We start from the raw sequence: 20059 nt of genomic DNA, 5'->3' as shown, positions 1-20059 counted from the left end.
TGTTGCACAGAACTAAATTAATAGCTTCGTTCGTTCTCCATATTTGCATACAGTCTGTTCAGCAATGGGATTTTTCTTGGGGCAGTGTGCTGATTCCTAGCTAGCAAAGCCTTAAAACTGCTTCGACCCTAGGTTCTTGTCTTCCCCTGTACAGTCATACCTCAGGTTACAGACGCTTCAGGTTGAGTTTTTTCAGGTTACAGACGCGCCAAAACCCGGAAGTACCAGAATGGGTTACTTTCGGGTTTCGGTGGTTGCGCATGCACAGAAGCGCCGAAGCGCAACCCACGCGTGCGCAGACGCAGTGCTGCAGGTTTCGAACGCGCCTGCCGCATGGATCACGTTCGCAACCTGAGCGTCCACTGTATATCCTCCCTCATGCTCTCAGTTCAGTAGCTGTGATCCTCTCTGAGTGCCCTTGTAGACTGAAGCTCAGCAGGAGTCTGCCTGGAGGAGAACTTCTTTGGTGGCAATGCCAGCTTTACGCAACGGCTGCTCCAGAGACACCTGAAGGCACTCTGAATGATGAAGCTTTTAAGAGATATTTGTTGTTAATACTTGTCTCTGTCGCTGCTTAATTTATTTTCCTGCTAGTTTCTGTTATCGAATGGTTCAGGTTTGCTTTCTGTAGTAGTTAGCAGCTTTGTTTAAAATCAAGTGAGGTTTACAAACAGTGGTTTCTGAAGAAAAGCTTAAGGATACGTGGCGGTTAGTTCTATATGGCAGGGCTGGGAAACCTGTGGCCATCCAAATGTCATTGAACTCCAGCTCCCAATAGCCTCAGCCAGCATGACAAATGACCATGCAAGGCATATCATTATTCATTATTGCATCACTTAGCATATTTTATACATTTTTCTTAACATACTTAATGCATGCACTCCTAGGCTTACATGGTTCACGTTGGTTTTGAGGAAGGAGAAGTTAAGAGAACCTGCATTCCCGTAGCACATGCAGATTGATACAAAGAGTGTTACAGACGCTGCTCCTTCTTCCAACCTGTCAATAAATAGAACTGTTGTGACCAGTGAACTTTCTCAACAACCCAGACAGCAATTAGTCAGTATAGACTGAAATACCACCCACCGGGAGGTATAAATAATGATCAGTGATCTCTGGATTGTGGCAGGGCTGGTATTCTGTGGTATATGAAACAAATAGATAAAAGGGGGGGAAACGCTACATCTCTCAAAATGTTGCAAGCAGCTGCTAAAAGCATAGGAAAACCCTGCGTTGTGCAGATCTTAAAAAGGGGCTTGTGATACAAAGAGAATAAGCTTTACTCAAGAGCTGTTTTCAACTGTTACATTTAAGGGTCACAGTTCCTGTTACCTTCCAACTCATGAAGACTTAACTTCCGCAGCGAGGAACATTTTGTATTTTGGGGGGTTTTTTATTGTGACTCAGAAGCGAACAGTGCTTCAGAACAAATCTTGGGAAGCATTATCTTCCAGGCAAGCAGGATAGTATAGATATGCTGCTTTGTTGTTGTTTTTCCAAAAGCCCTGATTTATTTCCACCTGTGCTTGAAAAAGTATTTCTCTGGAAGAATGAGGAGGGGGTGAGATCAGACCACTTAGGATGTAGTAAAACTTTCCAATCCACTCCCCTTCTCTTGTTCTCAGAATTCCCTGCATGGTACAAGACACTGAATTGCTGTACTTAAATTTTATTGTCACAGTCGCTGCAACAGCTGCCAGTATTTTTCTCTTTGAAACACCTTTTATAATCTGCCATCTGCTTAGAATACTTCCTGCATTGACTGTGTGTTACACAACTAAACTCATTTTCATACTGGTGCTCGATAGATACTGTCAAAGTTTTCCAGGTGTTGGGCTTCATGGAATCATAGAATTGGAAGGGACCCACAAGGGCCGTCTAGTCCAACCCCCTGCAATGCAGGAATCTCAGCTAAAGCATCCATGGCAGATGACCATCCAACCTCTGCTTAAAATCCTCCAATGAAGGAGAGTCCAGCAACTCTGAGCTGCAGCCAGTGGTCAGGGATGATGGGACTGTAGTTCAACTGCATCTGGAAAGCATCATGCTAGCTACCCTGGATTAGTGTTACATGCTCCTCTGCCATACAGAATGGCAACTGGCTCCTGACACGAAGAAGAATTAATTCTTTTGGCAAGCAAGCCCAATATAATTTTGTCGCAACTTGTATTTTTTTGAGTCCTTTTATGAATTGCTTCCCATAAAATACCTTGAAACAATTTCACGGTTAAAAAAAAGATAATAAAAAACCTCCATATGTAAAAAGGACTCCATACAAAACAAAAATTAAGGATGGTTAAATAATTCCATATGTGTAAAACAATTGTATTAGGACGAGCAAATAGGACAAGGAAGAGTGTGACCCTTTCTGAAACGTTTTCAAAGCTTTCATTTCATAACAGTAACTGGGAGCCTGTTTCCAACATACCGTATATACAATCAAATGATGTTGTTTTTGTTCCTTTCTCTTGCCTTTATCAATAGACTTTATATCCACATGAGAATTTTAAGATTTTATGCAAGGTCTTTCCTGTTATGCCCATGCTTCACTCTTAGGATCACTGTGTCAGATACGTAGGATAATTTTTGAAATATCATTGGAGATTAACAAAACACAAGAAGCATTTCTATCATATCATGGGCTCAAGTTTTTAAAAATTGATAGACATGGAGAGGGGGGGGTGGGACCTTCTACTATTTGTGGCATGGAGCTAAGGGTGCTTGATTTCATCTCCTTGGCCATTTTCTAGTAACAGGACTTAAGTTGGGTATGAATACTGGAACATGATAAGAATGCTTTCTCCCAGGAATGTCTCCCATGCCTTTCTGCCATGGTATTAAATTCCAGTACTGGAAATTGGCAGGGAATAGAACTGTGTGCGTTGAGGGCAGCTATGGAATTGGGATGGGATTGTCAGCTGCTAACCCAGACATGGTTTTGGTACCCTTAATACCTCTTTGCAGTGTAGTCCAGAGATGCTTTTTATTCCTCACTCATCTGTTTAGAGGCAGTATTGTGTTTGCCATCAAAAATGAGAGAAGTGTGAACTTGGAACTCCAGGGACTACAAAGGTATCACAACTGTGATTTGGTGACACTAGTGAACAGAGAGTGCAAACTAGAACTCTGTAGCTAAGACAGTTAAGTACAGACTTTGGCTTTGCCCAATTTTAAAGACAACCTGAACTAATGTCCTTTCTTTTCCCTGAAATGCTCTTTTCTGTTTAGTATTGTGGTGGTGTCATTTTTCTGCTGTTGTACAAGTATTAATTCCCATTTTAAATACTATAGAAATGGTTGTAAGTCTTAAGTGATGCAAAAGCACATCTTTTGTACTAAGTGAGTGTTTATTGAACACACAGCTTTTATGGGAGTCCAAGGCATACCAATAAATGTTAAAGATCAGTCTTAATTTGTTTATATAAATAAAAATCCACAATTCAGTGGAGTAATTGAAAGATGCTCATGTAATCAAGAATGTCATTCCATTAATGCTTGTGTTATCATACTTTACCTTGACTGTTCCATCCTATATTTATCAAACAAAAGAAAGTGCTAAAATTCTCAGAAGACAGCAATTTTAAAAACCTCTTCTGCGTATAGCAGAAGCCCAATATTCATATTTCAATGCTGAATTTAATTTTTAAATAGAACAATTCTGTAAGTGAATATTCCCTTGGCTAGTTTGGAGTTTTCTTTTTCACAAGCACAATGAAGGTAAACAGAGCAAGTCTGTGAAAATGAACTCGAAATGCAAAGCATGTCTGCGCAGGCATTGAGGTGAAATGGTTGCTATGGAGCTAGCAAACTCCAAGTATTGGAATTGGCTTTGCTAAATCGCATCTTTCAGTGCCATGGGACTCAGTTCACATAACTTCTCTGTGTCAAAGTAAAAAAACCTGTGTTTTAGGAAAAAGAAGAAAGTGCCTGGTACAGTGTAACTTGAAATTCCGGCTTTTTATTGGGGGGGGGGAATGCACAATAGGCTTTACATGTACGGTGCTGTTGAAAATGAGTAACAAGATTTTAAAGTCTTAATTAGTAGTCGCCTGTTGAGTTTAGGATGGATGTATTTTGCCCTGGTTTTTGTTGCCAAAGGTGTCCTGATGCCCCTTGTTACAATACCAAATATTCCAGTACCAACAGAACGTTCTAAAAAGTGCTGCCACCAGTTGTCCTAGAGTAGGCAGTAAAATACTAAATAGGAAGAATAGAATTTATTTTCTTGAGTGTATGAGCTCTGAAATCTTAAAGAAGACAACTGGTAAAATTCCCAGCAACGTCTAAAAATCATGCATATTAAGTAATGTCCTCCCCATCACCCACTAGGAACAGCAGGGAGGTCTGCAGCACTTTGTGAGAAAGGGAGAAGGAAATCAGGATAGCTCTTAAAGGAAGAAATTCAAGTTTTAAAAGAATGGATCTCAGTGGGATTTAACTTTTAGGTTTCTGTCTCTTTACTGCCATGTACATGTTTTGAGTAAAGCACGTAACATGGGACTTCTTTTTTAAAAAAGAGAGAAAGAGAAAGGAAAACCTTGTCTTTGATCTGGCAAGGAACAAACAAAGCTAAGTTAGAAGTGACAGTCTTCTGCCCCATAATTTGTTTCTTTCACACTTAAAAAAAGTTCTTAAATAATAATAAAAAAGTGGCATAGATAAATTCCTTTGGCAGTTGCCAGTCTGACATTTAGAAGTCGCAATCTAAAAATAAGCAAATACTTTTATACCAGAAAGGGCCTGGAGATCAAAGCTCTGTGTTGACGATTGCAATAGCTGTCAGATACTTTTTTCTTTTTTTGTCAAAGCATTAAATTTGAATTTAATTCACAGCCAAAAGTGGCATAAAACATTTTAAATGTTCCCAGTGTGCTTATGGCAACAGCGGGGCAAGGGATCAATGTAAGAATGCAAGAGTACAAAGAGAGGCAGGGGTGGCTCATGTATATTTGGGGACTAGTGAAGAGAGAAACTTGCAGTTGGAATAAGAATAAATAGGGAGCAGGGAAGACAAAATAGAGGGCAAGGAAAGGCAACATGAGAAGTGAAAAGAGAATAAATGGAATGAAGTGCTTGTCACTTTTGGCCAGTTGCCACGCAGTTGAATAAAATCCAAGGCTTGTGCATACACTTCATATGGCTGTTGCTAGATCATTCAGTTCAAAGAGACGGGCATCCATCATAACAATTTTTCTACACTTTAAAGTATCTAGGGATATGAGATTTAAAGATGCCATTATGTGGTTGGTCTGCTCTTGTGAAATTTTAAACTCAGCTTTAACCTTTAGCGATGCAAAGCGTTAAACAAATGATCAAACTGTAGTTAAACAGATCCTCAGTTACGTTCTATATTTACGAAAGCAAATAGAAACTGCAGTTAGAGCATAAGCAAAGCCGCAATATGTTAAATGTTCAAAACTGAGCTTTTGTGAACTCTTGTTTGCCCTTTTGAGCACAAGTTGGCCATCTGCCTTTTGCAGACGGAAACATCCATTTAACAAGCTCATATGAAAGCCGTGTAGCTTTTGTCCATTTAGGTTTTCCTGTGTTCTATATAATGAAAATACATAGGATTTGATAGTTTAACATGCTTCTTAAAACTCGTAGCATTGTACCGTGTGGTGGTGCTGTGGGAACCCAGACAGAATGGCCACTGGTGGGGTCAGTTTCATTAGGGGCAGCCCTAGTGGCAGTTGGCCCTAGCCAGGCTGACAGAGAGGCCTTAGCTCTCTTTCCTGTCCCTTTCACAACTGTCGGGTGGAATGTGACTTTTTGCAATCAGTAGGCCTTAAAAGGTCTTTGCAGGATCATGACTTTAGACTGTTATAGCACATATGAGGTAGAGTTATATGAATCTGGTCTGCTTAAAATTAAATGTTACATATCCCAAGTGGATGCTGCTCCTAATATTTACTATCTTCAGCTTTAAAAGAACCAGGGTATTAAACTGAATTCAGTAGACTTATTCATAGAACAAACACAGTGTTTACTATGGGTGCTGAGGCGAAATCTGATTTTAGCCAAAATTTTAAAATGTGCACTAAGAGGCTACTGTTCTTCTTACTTCTGCTGAAGGCACAATATACTAATTGGTCCAGAAAGAGTTCAAAAAGCTTTTGTAGATTGTATTGAAAGCTTAATCAAAGGACTTTCTCAACAGGCCAATGATCTGCATCCTACTTTATCTACTGCAGCTGTGGAAAAAAAGAGTTTCTGTTTTCAATAAAGAATTCATTGGACTGCAGTTTGAACAATATATTAAGTAGATGTGATTTGGATATTCTTGTGGTGTGATGTGATAAATTTAGAATTAGAACAGTTAAAAAAAATATTTAGTCCCATGGAAAAACCAACAGCACTTGTCTTTGCATGCCTTTGGAAACAGAATTTGGTTTTGCATATTACGATCTCAAGGGGGAAAGTGGTCTAAATTTCAGAGCCCATTTCATAGACAGCAGTACCTGCAGTTGATTGTATGGGTAGTTCTGCCCCCTCCCTCAAAAAAATGTCAATGCCATTATTGGAGAAAAGCTACTCCCAGCACAGGCTAGGATGCAAGATTATTATTTTTTTACTTTTTTGCTGGAGGATAGGAGGTACAACTATAGCTCCAGCAGGGTTTCAGCAGACAATTTATGTATTTGTGCATGAAGAACCCTTTAATATTTTATGTGGAAATGTTTGTTTGCAGTGTCTTGTACCACTAAAATATCATTCTGTTGCCAGCGGCTAAAAGGCTACACGCACTCCCTGCAAAACAAAAATTTTTGTAGGTTTCTGAAAGGCTCAACATAGGTCCTGTTGAACTAGTAGAAATAAATGTCTGAAAAGGCTATTTGGCTTATATTCTAGGCTTGTAGTAAACATAACTGCAATCAATCTATGTGCAAAAGAAGTGTCCATGCAATAGCTTATGTACAAACTTATTCAATATCTGTTTTATTATGATTAAAATTTAAAGCATTGGACGTATGCTTTATAGTAGACCAGTGAGGACTGAGCATGGTTGTAGGCGCAGAATTGCTGGCCATTGTGCTGGGAAGAAACAGAAGAAGAACTAGGGCAACGGAGTGACGGGTACCCTGAACAGAGCAGTACCCTTTACTAGTAGACTGAAGCCTCCATAGTTCAACAGTTTTGTGCTGTCATCTAAAGCTATGGCTGTTCTGTCTGCCTGAGGCTTTCATCAAAGGGATGATTGTTTAATATTAATGTATATATTTTACTTAGTTTAAATTACCTAAAGCTATTGATACCGCACATGTTTAGAAACAAAATTTACCAGTCACATAGAATCCATAGAGTAGCATTACTAATTGAGCATGTACAGCAGCATATTTTAAGTAGCTTCCTTGCTTCAGTATTGGCAGAAAGCGAATAAAAACAGAACACTGGGACTTTTTATTTGCATCTTGTAATATTTTAATGATACGCTTATAGTTATGAATGGCTCAAACCCCTTGCTTTTGTTCCTTTTTTATTATTCACAGGATGGAGGCCTGCTTTTAAATAATCCTACAGCTTTAGCAGTGCACGAATGCAAGTGTCTTTGGCCAAATGTTCCACTGCAGTGTGTAATATCCCTGGGAACAGGTCGATATGAAAATGAAGGGAAACCTAACGTCACCTATACAAGTCTGAAAGCTAAATTGACTAATGTCATCAGCAGTGCCACTGATACTGAAGGTTGGTACCTACTGGCTAAGGTTGTTTTGTTTTCATATTATGCCTTTTTGTAGCTCTTTGTAGAGTTAAAATGCAGGTTTTCATGACTAGGAATAGCATAGCATACATGGATATTTTTTAAAAAATGATTTACCAGTAGTCAAAACATCAAAGGACATTCTGTTTCCATCAAGGGCATGTTTCATAATCTTTGTTCAAATTGAGATTATTTTGTTAATCCCTATCTCCCGCCATCCATGTGAGGATTTGGGGTTTAGTTCATATACAAAGCCAGCATAAAAAGAGAATTAGAATGCATTGTGTTAAATCAGTCTGTGTATGAGTCTGTGTGTTTGATACATTTAATATTTAGCCTTTTTGTCAGACTACTATATTGCACTGGATATTTGGTGAATAAGGATTGTGCTGGCAGCTGATGATAAAGCATGCCAAATATGCATTTAAATTAACTGCTTGAGACTGTACCTTGATTATGCTGTTATTAAGCTCTCTTTGATTGATGAATACATCATATCTAAAAATGGGCCATAGTGCTGATGGAGGTGTTGCTTGCCTTAAAATTCAGGAGGGATGCCAGAATGAGCATTAAAATAATCATGGCAAGGACTGGTATAGGTTTGAGCATGCTGGGAGTAGTGGTTAAGTAGCAACATAATTCTAAATCTCCTATTTTGATATTGGTGGAAAAGCACTATCTCCCTCCATTCTGCACATTCATCTAAATTATTTTTAAGGACTTGTTTGACTTGAACCAGCAGCACATTGCCTCTTTTAAAACTGAAAACCTTCTGGGATTGATACAGAATACCACCAGAATATAAATTGCATAGTCGTGTTGTGTTGCTGTGAAGAGAGGCACTAAATTAAAACAGGAGTGACTTTTAAAAGTGAAGTTGTGTAATTGTTTTTAGTGTGAAATCTATATTAGATATTTTATGAGAAAGGCCATCTTGGTGGCATCCATATGTTTTGGACCACAACTCGCATCCCCTTCCATGCTGGTTGGGACTGATGGGAGCTGTAACCTAGCAACACAGGGAAGGCACCATATTGGGAAAGGCTAGCATAGACCATAGAAGTGCCAGGGAAGAGAACTGTGTTTCACAGTCCTGTTGCTCTAGATCTGTTTATGATGATGATGATGATGATGATGATGATTACTTCTATTATTATTACTAAAGGGCCAGGTGTAGCATTTCAGCAAGGATTTGGCTACTCAGAAGGTGTCCCTAATCCCAAAATTGTATTCCTGTGGCCAGAGAAGTGCCTTACTGTTGACAATCGCCTGGCTTTAAAATTTATCGTGTAACAGCTGAGCCTCTTTTGCACCATTTACGGGAGTCAGAATACAATGAAAGGATTTCTGATTTTCTGGTCAAATGGTGGGCTAGGCATTATGTGATTTTCTGCTTCTGGGGTTGTTGTAATGATTGGTTAGTTACATAGCCATAGCCTACAGATTATTCACTTCCCAAACCAGTAATGTCACCATGCAACATTCACTTCTAAAGAGCAAAGTCAAAAGGATTTCCTGTGAGTTGGCTGCTTAAAAATACATTATTATTATTATTATTATTATTATTATTAATTTTATTATTATTATCATTATCATCATCATCATCATCATCATTATCATTCTACCCTTTACCCTAATGTCCCAGGGCAGTTACATCATTAAAACATCTTAAAATCACAGAAATAAGGTGGGCCCCATGGGGTGGCTCTGATACAAATGTAGGGATGCAGTGGGCCAGGTAATGTTTGGTTCATAGTGCGGATATGGCCTCATGTTAACCGGCTTCTTATAACGTAAAGCTGCATGTAAAAATGTTCTAAGCATAAATAATTGGGTATGCATCTATATCACATTTATGTGTATACATTTCAGTAACAAATGAGCACCATGGGCTATTGAGTGCCACAGGTACACGTACTTACTGACTAAGTTTATTTGAATACCACATTCCAGGCTGAAACATGCTTCCCTTAGACTGTGTTTTATTTTAAAACAACTGTTTTTCTTTCAAATAAATATTTTTAGAGTAAGGTTGCCATCATGGATAAGTAAGACGATGGTGAGTAGATACTTGAGTCCAAACTACACATGATGGTGGCAGGGACATGTATTTAAACACCATGAGCCAATCATACAAAAGGTGGAGTGTGGGGGTTCCATTTTAAAAAGCAAGAACCCTTTAAATTTGGGGAGGAGGTGCTACACCTCAACCTATTCCTCATTCTTAAGTAAAGTTTGCCTGTGTCTTAACAAACTAATGTTTTGTTTTTATTGTGTTGGTTTTAAAACTAGAAGTCCACACTATGCTGGATGCCCTTTTGCCTTCAGACACCTACTTCAGATTTAATCCTCTGATGAATGAAGATATAGCTCTGGATGAAAATCGCAAAGAAAAGCTTAATCAGTTGAGGACTGATGGCATCCGGTATTTAGAAAGAAATGAAGAAAAACTGAAAAAAGCTGCTAAAATATTAGCCCAGGAGAAAACAACTTTGCAGAAATTTAACGACTGGATAAGATTAAAATCTGACATGTACGAAGGGCTTCCAATTATTTCCAAATTGTGAATATGTAAAGTTTGTAAAGTCTCAGGTGTGGACCTTGTTTCAGAAATCCGTTCTGTGCTAAAAGGGATCAACATTTATAAGTCATTATGTAATTACTTGTGATTATAATGAACATGATAGGCTGGGGGAAAGTACTTCAGTCAGCAGTGACACACCAATGGCACTTAAAGCAGACAGGGAAGTTTCCACAATCTCTTATTCTTTCCCCTCCTCTTCCCCCAATCTAGAACCCTGGGCTAGATTGAAAGTAGATTTCTGCAGGATGCAGATGAGGGTAATTATGACCCTCGCACACCTTTTTGCATTGGTGGAGGTGCATTCTACTTATGCAGTGGAATCTAAGAATTCATGTCTGGTTTTTTTCAGTTCTTGAAGTGAAGATTTTATTGGATATGTGTTCCTAAACTTCCTCAGAAGTACAATTCTGGTATGGCTTGGGTTTTTTTTATCTGACATTCGTTAGGGTCTGCCTAAATTTGTGACAATTATGGGACACAAATTTTGTTATGTGTTGGAAACGCAGACCAAAATCATGTTGTCAAAAACAAAATGTGGTTTACCTGTTAACTAAAAATGTTTTTGATGTGAGAAGAGGAAACAAACCAACTGGGCAGCTTGCTCTACAAAGCACTTATGCCAGAATAAATAAAACTACTCTGGTCAAATAGAAATTATTGGAACAAAACTGTCTGATATCAGATTGGATTGCAATGTATTATAAACCTGCAGTATTCTACAGGTTCTTGGCACTGCCACTAAATGCCATCCCGTCTATTTAATGGCAATTTAATTGCCTTATCACAAAGTCTGTGCATGTCAACAATTTCTTTTGTATTTTAAAATAATGTTAAAATGCTTTGTATATTGTGCATTGGGTCTCAATATTTTATCCAGTTTACATTATCAGTATTTGGCTGATTACGGTAAGGTCTACAGTAGTAACCTACTTATATTTTTCAGAATTTTTAAGTTCAAAGGTTCTATTCCAGAGTAATTCCCTGTCTAAAAACAACACAAACTCATGTCTTGAAAGTAAGAAAATAAATTTGTAACATGATTTCTTATATGTTCATAGTACTGTATGATTTATTTAGTGATATGTATACTAAGCCTAGTCTAGTTACTGGTAAAAAAAAATAAACAGGTTTACTCATGTGCCTCATGTTCTATGCCTGAATTGCTCTAAGACTTGAGTTTTAACCTTGTGTAACTTTGTATACTCCAGTTAGCAGTCGATATGACTTCAGTACCAGTGTTTAAGATAACTCTAAAAAAGACTCATCTATGCTAATCATGGTTCATTCTGATACGCTAAAGTGGCAATGGGGGATTTCAAACACTCTCAAGTTGTGTTTATTCATAAACCCCATGAATTGTTACCATAAAGCACCAATGCTGCAGCAAGCAAAGGCTCTAGCAGCTCAGCCAGCTGCTTGTGGCTGGAAAGCCAGACAGGATGTTTGTGACTGTTGCCATGGGAACAAAGGGGCAGTCCATTCTGTACTGAGCACCGGATGTTAGCTCAGTGTGTGTGTGTCATATGACCCGTACTGGATGTACTTGGGAGGAGTTTCTCCTTGCTGTTGTTGAGTGCAGACATGATTCTCCGTACTGATGTAAGAGGCAGAAATAAATGATGTAAATAGTTTTCTGTCTGCTTCTTTCCCCTCCCTGGGGACACCAAAGGGGAGAGAGGAAGAACGGTGTGTTCCTCTCATACATCTGAGAAGAATCGCCGGACCTCGCCTGCTTATCAGCAGAGTGGAGACGCGGGGAGGTCGACAGGAATATCTGCCGGTGCCTACGCTGTGGCACATTCCTCTGACCCAGGCAGAATTCCAACAGTGGTAGCAGAGGATGGTTGCGATTCATCGGACATCTGCATGAGAGGCTGGTGGATTGTCCTCCTCTGCTCCAAGGAGGAAGAGAAGCGTCTGAAAGAAGCCAGAGGCTCCACAGACAGCTGATGGAAAGAAGAGGTGTTTTCCAGAGCAACAAAGTTCAAGGTATGCTGCATTTCGGGCTAAAAGTGTGAACGCAGGAAGATTAATTCCCTGGTTCACGGAGCTGCGTTTCAAAGAAAACAAGAGCTCCGGAGGAAGAGGCCTGCAGCTTGAAGGCTGAAGCCTGCATTCCACAAATTTTTGTGGTAGATAAGATGTCTTATTGAAATGCATTGTTGCTAGGTAACGGTCCTGGAAAGTTACTGGCAAAGGGGCTGGACTCTGCGTGTAAGCCTGGGAAAGCGAAACAAAACCAGAGAATGTTTTGGCTACAAGTTTACGAGCTCTTGGAAGGGACTTTTCAATAGCAGCCTGAGTTTAGCTGCCAGGTGCAAAGAGCGTAAACAATTTGCAGTTTGCTGCGTGAGAAAGAAAAAAACAACTGTTGGATTTTACAGTTTGTTTGACAGTGAGCTGGAGGCTTGGCTTCAAGATGGATGCCAAGAAAGGGGGAGGTTTGCCTTGCCCACCTCCCTTAACCAATGACAATTATTCATCTTGGTCTGTAAAGATGAAGGCCCTGCTGCAGAATCAGAGGCTTTTTGATGTAATTGAAAACCCCATCCCTGCAGCACCAACCAGAGGTTGGGAGTCACAGAATGTAAGGGCCAGGACTGCTATAATTCTGTGTGTCTCAGATGATCAGTTGGTGCATGTTCAGCATTTAGAAAATGCGAAAGAGGTTTGGGACACGCTGCGTACAACGCATCAGAGAGATGCTGGTTCTTCAGCGTTGCTGTATTTTGAGAAATTGACCAATCTGAGACTTGCGCCTGATGGAGATGTTCAAGCGCACCTGACAGAAATGAAGTTTCTGCGTCAACAGATGGTGGAACGCAATTTCCGTCTTCAGGAGGAAGTGTTTTGCTTCATGATGATAAACAGCCTTAGCCGCACCTACAAGGTTGTTGCCAGTCAGCTTGGTTCCCTACCGGCCGCGCAGCTGACCGCGGAGAGAGTTTGTGCTGTGGTCCTGAATGAACACGACAGACTTGCTGCACTGGAAGAAAAAGACAGGGGGAGGGAAGAACAGAGTTCTAATTCCCCCACTGCTGATGCTACTGGAGAGCATGGTGTAGCATTGAGTGCTGTCCGATGCTACAATTGTGGACAGACTGGGCATCTACAGCGAAACTGTAAGAAGCCGCGCCAGTCAAGAGGAGCAAAGAGCAGCTCTACGAAGCCTCAGGCGTCAGGCAAAAGCCGTACCAAGTGCCAGGTGAAACCTGCAAAGGCTATGATGGCGAAAGGAACCACGCCAGATGTTGGGAACGCATTCATAATCGACACGGGCTGTACAAAACATTTGTGCCCGCACAGAGGACTGTTTTCGACGTTGAAGAAGCAAAGCTTCACTGTGAAACAGGCCAACGGTCAGGAGTTGGAAGCGACTGGAATTGGGACTGTGTATCTTGAGAGTCTGAACTTGACTATAAGTGATGTTTACCTGGTTCCAGAACTGAGATTTAATCTGCTGAGCGTGTCGCAGATTGCAAAGAAAGGACTGAAACTGTCCTATGATGCTAAAAGCTGCAAGATCTACAAAGATGGAGAACTGTTTCTTACTGCCAAAGAGAAAGATGGACTGTATTTGTTGACTTTTGATCAAAGTGATTACATGAAATGTAATTCTTCTGTTTCTAACAAAATCTCTCTTGCAGGTGTGACCAGTGTGAGCACCAAGACCAAGAAGGTCGACAGAGCATTTCAGCGGGTGTATGCTGATGTGATTGGTCCTCTAGAACCATCTAGAGGCGGTGCACGATTTTACCTTGTGTGTGTGGATTGTTTCACTAATTATTCTTGGGTTTATATGATGGAGAAACCGCAAGAAACTTTAGAAAAGTTTCAGGAGTTTTGTGACAAGGTTAAAAATATGCATGATGCTAACATTGATTGTCTTTTCACAGATGACAAGCAAGTTTTTCTGTTACAGAAGTTTCAGAAGTTCCTGGATGGAAAAGGGATAGACCACAAAGTGGCTGTTTCGACCGAAGCGTGGAACAGGGGGGTCTGTGTGAGGGTGAACAAAGAATTGCAAAAGGGGATGAATGCGCAATTGCTGAGTTCACATTTGCCACATGAATATTGGGCCGAATCGCTAGCGTCCTATCTTCATGTGTGGTTGAGAAAAGTCTCAACAGAGTTGGGATGTTCTCCTTTTGAGAAGCTGTTCAATAGAAAACCTTCTGTTGCCTATTTTAAGGTTTTCGGGTCTCATGTGAGAACAGAAGCTCCAGGTGGAGTAAAGAATGCCAGAGGCATTTTTGTGGGTTATGAAAAGGGTCTCTACAGAGTAATTTTGTCTGAATCTGGTCAGGTGATTCTCACAAAGTTCCTAGAGAGTGCTCCAAAGCAAGAGCGGGTAGTACAGACATTTCCCACAGGTGACGATTCAGATGATGATGATGATTTTTCTGATGTCACAGATTACAGTGGTACTGATGATGATGACACTGATAGCTCAGAGAGTTCAGTTGTAACAGTCATTGAGAGGAAATCTCACACAATGGATAGACCTTCACAGGTGAAGGAAGAACCACTGATTGCTACTGGTTCTCAACAGAGTCCAAAGGTTGAACCAGTGAGCACAGAGGATCAGAACCTCTTACGTAGGTCTGAGAGAGCAACGAAGGGTGTACCACCCAAGAGGTATTCAAAGGAGTTTGCTAACCTTGCATATGTTGCTATTGTAAACGACCAAGGACAGATTGAAGCTGTGTCTGAGTCAGAGACAAAGGCACAACAGAGAGTTGTTAACCGAGGTAATGCGAAGTCACACAACCAGAGAGGTACATTGGTTAAACCAGTGGCGGGTAGTTCCAAGGGTGGAACTGAAACAACAGGGGAATGTTATAAATATAACAACTGTTTGTTTTCTTCTCTGGATGACGCTTTGCTCGCAGCACACATTGATACTTTAGGGGGAGTATGTTACCATAAAGCACCAATGCTGCAGCAAGCAAAGGCTCTAGCAGCTCAGCCAGCTGCTTGTGGCTGGAAAGCCAGACAGGATGTTTGTGACTGTTGCCATGGGAACAAAGGGGCAGTCCATTCTGTACTGAGCACCGGATGTTAGCTCAGTGTGTGTGTGTCATATGACCCGTACTGGATGTACTTGGGAGGAGTTTCTCCTTGCTGTTGTTGAGTGCAGACATGATTCTCCGTACTGATGTAAGAGGCAGAAATAAATGATGTAAATAGTTTTCTGTCTGCTTCTTTCCCCTCCCTGGGGACACCAAAGGGGAGAGAGGAAGAACGGTGTGTTCCTCTCATACATCTGAGAAGAATCGCCGGACCTCGCCTGCTTATCAGCAGAGTGGAGACGCGGGGAGGTCGACAGGAATATCTGCCGGTGCCTACGCTGTGGCACATTCCTCTGACCCAGGCAGAATTCCAACATGAATGCCTTGCATTCCTTCCTGGAAAGCTTGTTCGTGAGATCTTGGTAGTCAGACACAGACTTGGCAATATGTAAAGTATTTTGCTTAAGCAATGGCATCTATGGTTAAGCACTTTGTTAAGATCAGAAATACCTAGTTGGAAAAATAATGGACCACTGCTGTCAGTTAGCTTGTTAGTACTGGATTTAAAAGACCATAGCCGTTGGTTATGATGGCTATACAGGCAGTGAGCATTACACATGGGGGATCCATTCCTAGCCCCTGTTTGCATTGGCCAAGTGCATATAAGTGTGCCCCGTTCTGGCCTGCCCCTGATCCACTGCCTTCCGGCTCCAAAAGGACCTGTGCATCAATCAGACGTGCCTCAAATGGTTCCCGCCTGTATACAACTTCCAGGTTCAGAAACATTCTATCTCCGTAGACCAGTTGCCTGGGGAGCAACCCTGGGAGAGAATTCTTGCCTTCGATTCCTGCTTGTCCCCTTCTCAGCTAGATGAACTTTTGGGTTTATCCAGCAGGGTGGTTCTTATTTTAATTGGCTATAAGGCCACCAACTTGGATGGCTTCTTAAAAAAGGATTAGACAGATTCATTGAGAATAAAGAGGCTATGCTCTACCTCCACTATCGTAGGCAGCATGTCTCGGAACACTGTACCAGCTTCTAAGAATCACAAGTGGCAGAATGCTTGTCGCACTCGAAGTCCTGACACAGAGTATGCTGTGTCTGTTGTTTTGTCGTGTCCGACTCTTTGTGACCCCATGGACCAGAGCACGCCAGGCACTCCTGTCTTCCACTACAGTTTGGTCAAATTCATGTTAGTCGCTTCAAGAACACTGTCCAACCATCTCGTCCTCTGTCGTCCTCTTCTCCTTGTGCCCTCAATCTTTCCCAACATCAGGGTCTTTTCCAGGGAGTCTTCTCTTCTCATGAGGTGGCCAAAGTTTTGGAGCCTCAACTTAAGCATCTGTCCTTCCAGTGAGCACTCAGGGCTGATTTCCTTCAGAATGGATAGGTTTGATCTTCTTGCAGTCCATGGGACACTCAAGAGTCTCCTCCAGCACCATAATTCAAAAGCTGTGTCTATTGATTTCAAAAGAGCTGCTTGGAGTATGGCTTGGATACAACCCTTTGTTTCTTGATATATATCATGCTTAGAATCCCAGAAGGGGCAAGCTTAACGGACAGGACTATAACTCAGCTAGACCACTGTGCATGCCAATTTTTATTCTATTTTTTACTTCTGTGTAAATATTTATTGCATTTATATCCCAACGTTTCCTCCAAGGAACTTAAGGGGGCATACATAGTTCTCCACCTCCTCATTTAATCCCCACAACAACTCTGTGAGGTAGGTTTGACTAAAACACAACGACTGGTCCAAGGTCACCCAGTGAGTTTCATGGTTAAGTGGGGATTTGAATGCTGGTCTCCAAGCTCCTAGTCTAACACTACGACCACAACACCACACTGGCTGTCTCATAAATACTCCCTTTCTTCTTCTTGTTTTTTATATATCCACAATGTGAATGTTTCCCCAAACCATTGCTTCTCTTTAGAATTTGGCAGCTCACAGCTTGATGCTCTCATGAATGGGAATGGGAATGAAAAATGGGGAAGAACAGTTCTAAAGGAAAGGAACCATTTTCTGAAATTGAAATGATGCACCTGAAATGACTTGGCATATTTTAGCTGCATCTGCTATAAACGTTTCTAAAAATTATCATTAAAAACTTGTTCTGTGCACCCAGTTGTGAATGAAGAAGCAAGGGTGTCTCTGAAAACTCCTTAAAGCCACATTGTCAGCTAGAAATAACAATGTACACTAATTTAAGTATGCACTAATTTGAGTACGCTTCACACATCAAGCCTTCATTGGCTTTCTTGCATTTTTTCTAAGATACGGCAATGAAATATTTTGCCTTCCCTTCATAAACTTGGCAAATTCAGTTCCCAAAGATAAGCAAATTATTTTTTAATCATGGGATCTGTCTGAAATATTGATGAAAGAATTTATTGTTGAATGCAGATAAGATACAGTGTGTGCTGTCTATATTTCCCTTAAAACTGTTTTTAATTGTAATCCTGTGCCTGAATATTCCACAGGGTATGAGAAAAATGCCATTTGAGATTCTTTATTCTAACTGAAGAATGTTAAGCCTTTTTTCATATCATATGTAGGTTAGTGTGTATTTACATTCAAGAAGTATCTGAAGATTTTGTAAAAGTAGGTTGTGTGGCATAACTTTGCATTTGACTACTAAACGTGGTGCTCCTCTCTCTGTTTTAGGCCAGGGATAACAAATTGGTGCTGCCTTATCTGAAGGGAATAGGGTGTCTTAAGTTTTCTTATCTCAAATGAATTGGCTGCTTACCCAGTCAGTTTTTGTTCAGAGTCTGATTAAATGCTGCACTTGGACTTATACAATTAACCTTTCCAATTACCCCATCAGGCACTTGTAAGAGAGCTTGTTTGATCTCCAAAGTCCTGCGATAAAGATATTGTGGTTGGCTGTCGTAAATTTAGCTAGGTCATCTCTGCCTGAATATATTCCTTAATTATTTCATTAGCTGTGGAAGACAGTCTGATGAACCATTCCTATATCCTATTCCCTCAATACACCAGGCACTTGCACAGGCATTTGTAATAATTAGTATTCCTTTACATGCTTAAATTTGGACACCCTGGTGGGTGGGGGATTAGGTTATAAATGTGAAACAAATAAATGCATTAAAAAAAACCTTTTCAAAAATTGACGCTCAGTGACTAGGTACCTTTGGCAACCATCTGTACAAGATTAAAATATTTAAGGGCAAATGGATCAGGTAAGAGTTGTCGCTAATTACTGCCTCCTGTTAAAGATGGACACTGATTTAGGGATTTATAAATTGTGTTTCCTGTGCGTATATATATACCAGTCTATGTGTATGATACAAACTGGATATGGTTACTGTGTGAAAGCATTATTTGGCACTGAAACATGTCAGTTTAGTCTGACACTGTTTCTGTTTCTGTCCTTTCTTAAAAAGATGCTACATTTGTTTTTGATGCTATTAGTCATGAATCCTTTTGAGACTTTTCTATTCTACTCTGCATTGCTGTGACAGCTTAATTCTATAAGTTTTATTCTCTTAAGTCTGTGTGCATTGTGCATAGCAGTGAACTGAAATGCAAAGGCTAACAGTTGTGGACTGTTTGAGGTTGTTCACAGAACAGAGTTTTCACAAAAGAAAATATTGGGATGCCTAGCCCTAAAGGTAATGTATACTTTGTCTAATGCTAATTAGGATTTAGTTTCTCTGTTGGGCAACCTGAAGATACGCATAGAGTGATAGACTTGTCAGCTTGATGGAGATCTCTCCCTCAGGCAGTTGTGCAAATTGTTCCACAGTTGTGCAAATTGTTCCACTGTTCTTGCTTTATATACAACATTACATTCTGGATGGATCAAAATGGCATTGTGGCAGGGTCAGGGGGACTGAGTGGCCGCTGCTTCCAGGCTGATCCTGTTGAACAAGATACGTAGTGAACAACCATTTTTTTCTTGGCCATGAAGTTTGCTGGGTAAACCCAAATTAAACTGTGATGGTGACTGATCCATCATAGTTTTATGAAGATAAAATTGGAGGTGGGGTGGGACGTACAGCTCCTGGAACAAAAGGTGGGATACAAGTGTGATAAATCACACTTATGCCTGTCTACTTAATAAGAGGGGGAAAATGTTCCATTTTGCTTGTAAGTAATTTGGCAAGAACGGGAAGATAAATTCAGTGCAGGTTCTAAAGTTCCAGTTACAGATAGGTAGCCGTGTTGGTCTGCCATAGTCAAAATAAAAAAAATCCTTCCAGTAGCACCTTTAAGACCAACTAAGTTAGTTCTTGGTATGAGCTTTCGTGTGCAAGCACACTTCTTCAGATGTTTCAGTGTATCTGAAGAAGTGTGCTTGCACACGAAAGCTCATACCAAGAACTAACTTAGTTGGTCTTAAAGGTGCTACTGGAAGGGTTCTAAAGTTGTTAGTGTCATACGTATTAATTTTTAAGGAATGTTCTCCGTGGTATGGAGAAGAAGAAATATAAGAGATGGTCTCATCTTTGACTAGAGCTCTTAAGCCTTCAGCTAAAATCTTGCAACTGCAGTTACTGCTCATAAGTTGTTTTTTCTCTGTAAACACCAAATAACTTGCAGGGCTTTGGGGAGGAATTTAAGTCTTCCTGTTTCGCATTTCAAGAACCCAGCACATCACCATGCAAAAATTAGAGTGCTATGTAACATAGCAATTAGAAAATCATTGGTGGTGCTCTTATGTTCTAATGATGCAAACCTAATTGTGTAGTGCTAAAAGGAGGAAAGGTTAAATATCATCATTTAACTTGAATCAAAT

At 40.4% G+C, this 20059-nt stretch overlaps 1 protein-coding gene across 3 annotated transcripts in view; it reads left to right on the top strand.

The window, feature by feature from the left end:
* PNPLA8 (patatin like domain 8, phospholipase A2) overlaps positions 1-11426 on the top strand; it is a 46257-nt gene extending 34831 nt beyond the window's left edge. For all 3 annotated transcript variants that reach the window (XM_081022338.1, XM_081022336.1, XM_081022337.1), the window contains exons 9-10: positions 7491-7686; positions 9995-11426. In XM_081022338.1, coding sequence (XP_080878464.1) covers positions 7491-7686; positions 9995-10269 — 471 coding nt within the window. In that variant the 3' untranslated portion in view covers positions 10270-11426. The remainder of the gene's footprint in view (positions 1-7490; positions 7687-9994) is intronic.
* The last annotated feature ends 8633 nt before the right edge of the window (positions 11427-20059 follow it).

Source organism: Podarcis pityusensis (assembly GCF_964106645.2).
Source record: "Podarcis pityusensis genome assembly, chromosome: 10".
In the NCBI taxonomy this organism is placed as follows: Eukaryota; Metazoa; Chordata; class Lepidosauria; order Squamata; family Lacertidae; genus Podarcis; species Podarcis pityusensis.
Note: the sequence above shows the minus strand (reverse complement) of the source record. Positions and strands in the feature narration are given on the sequence as shown.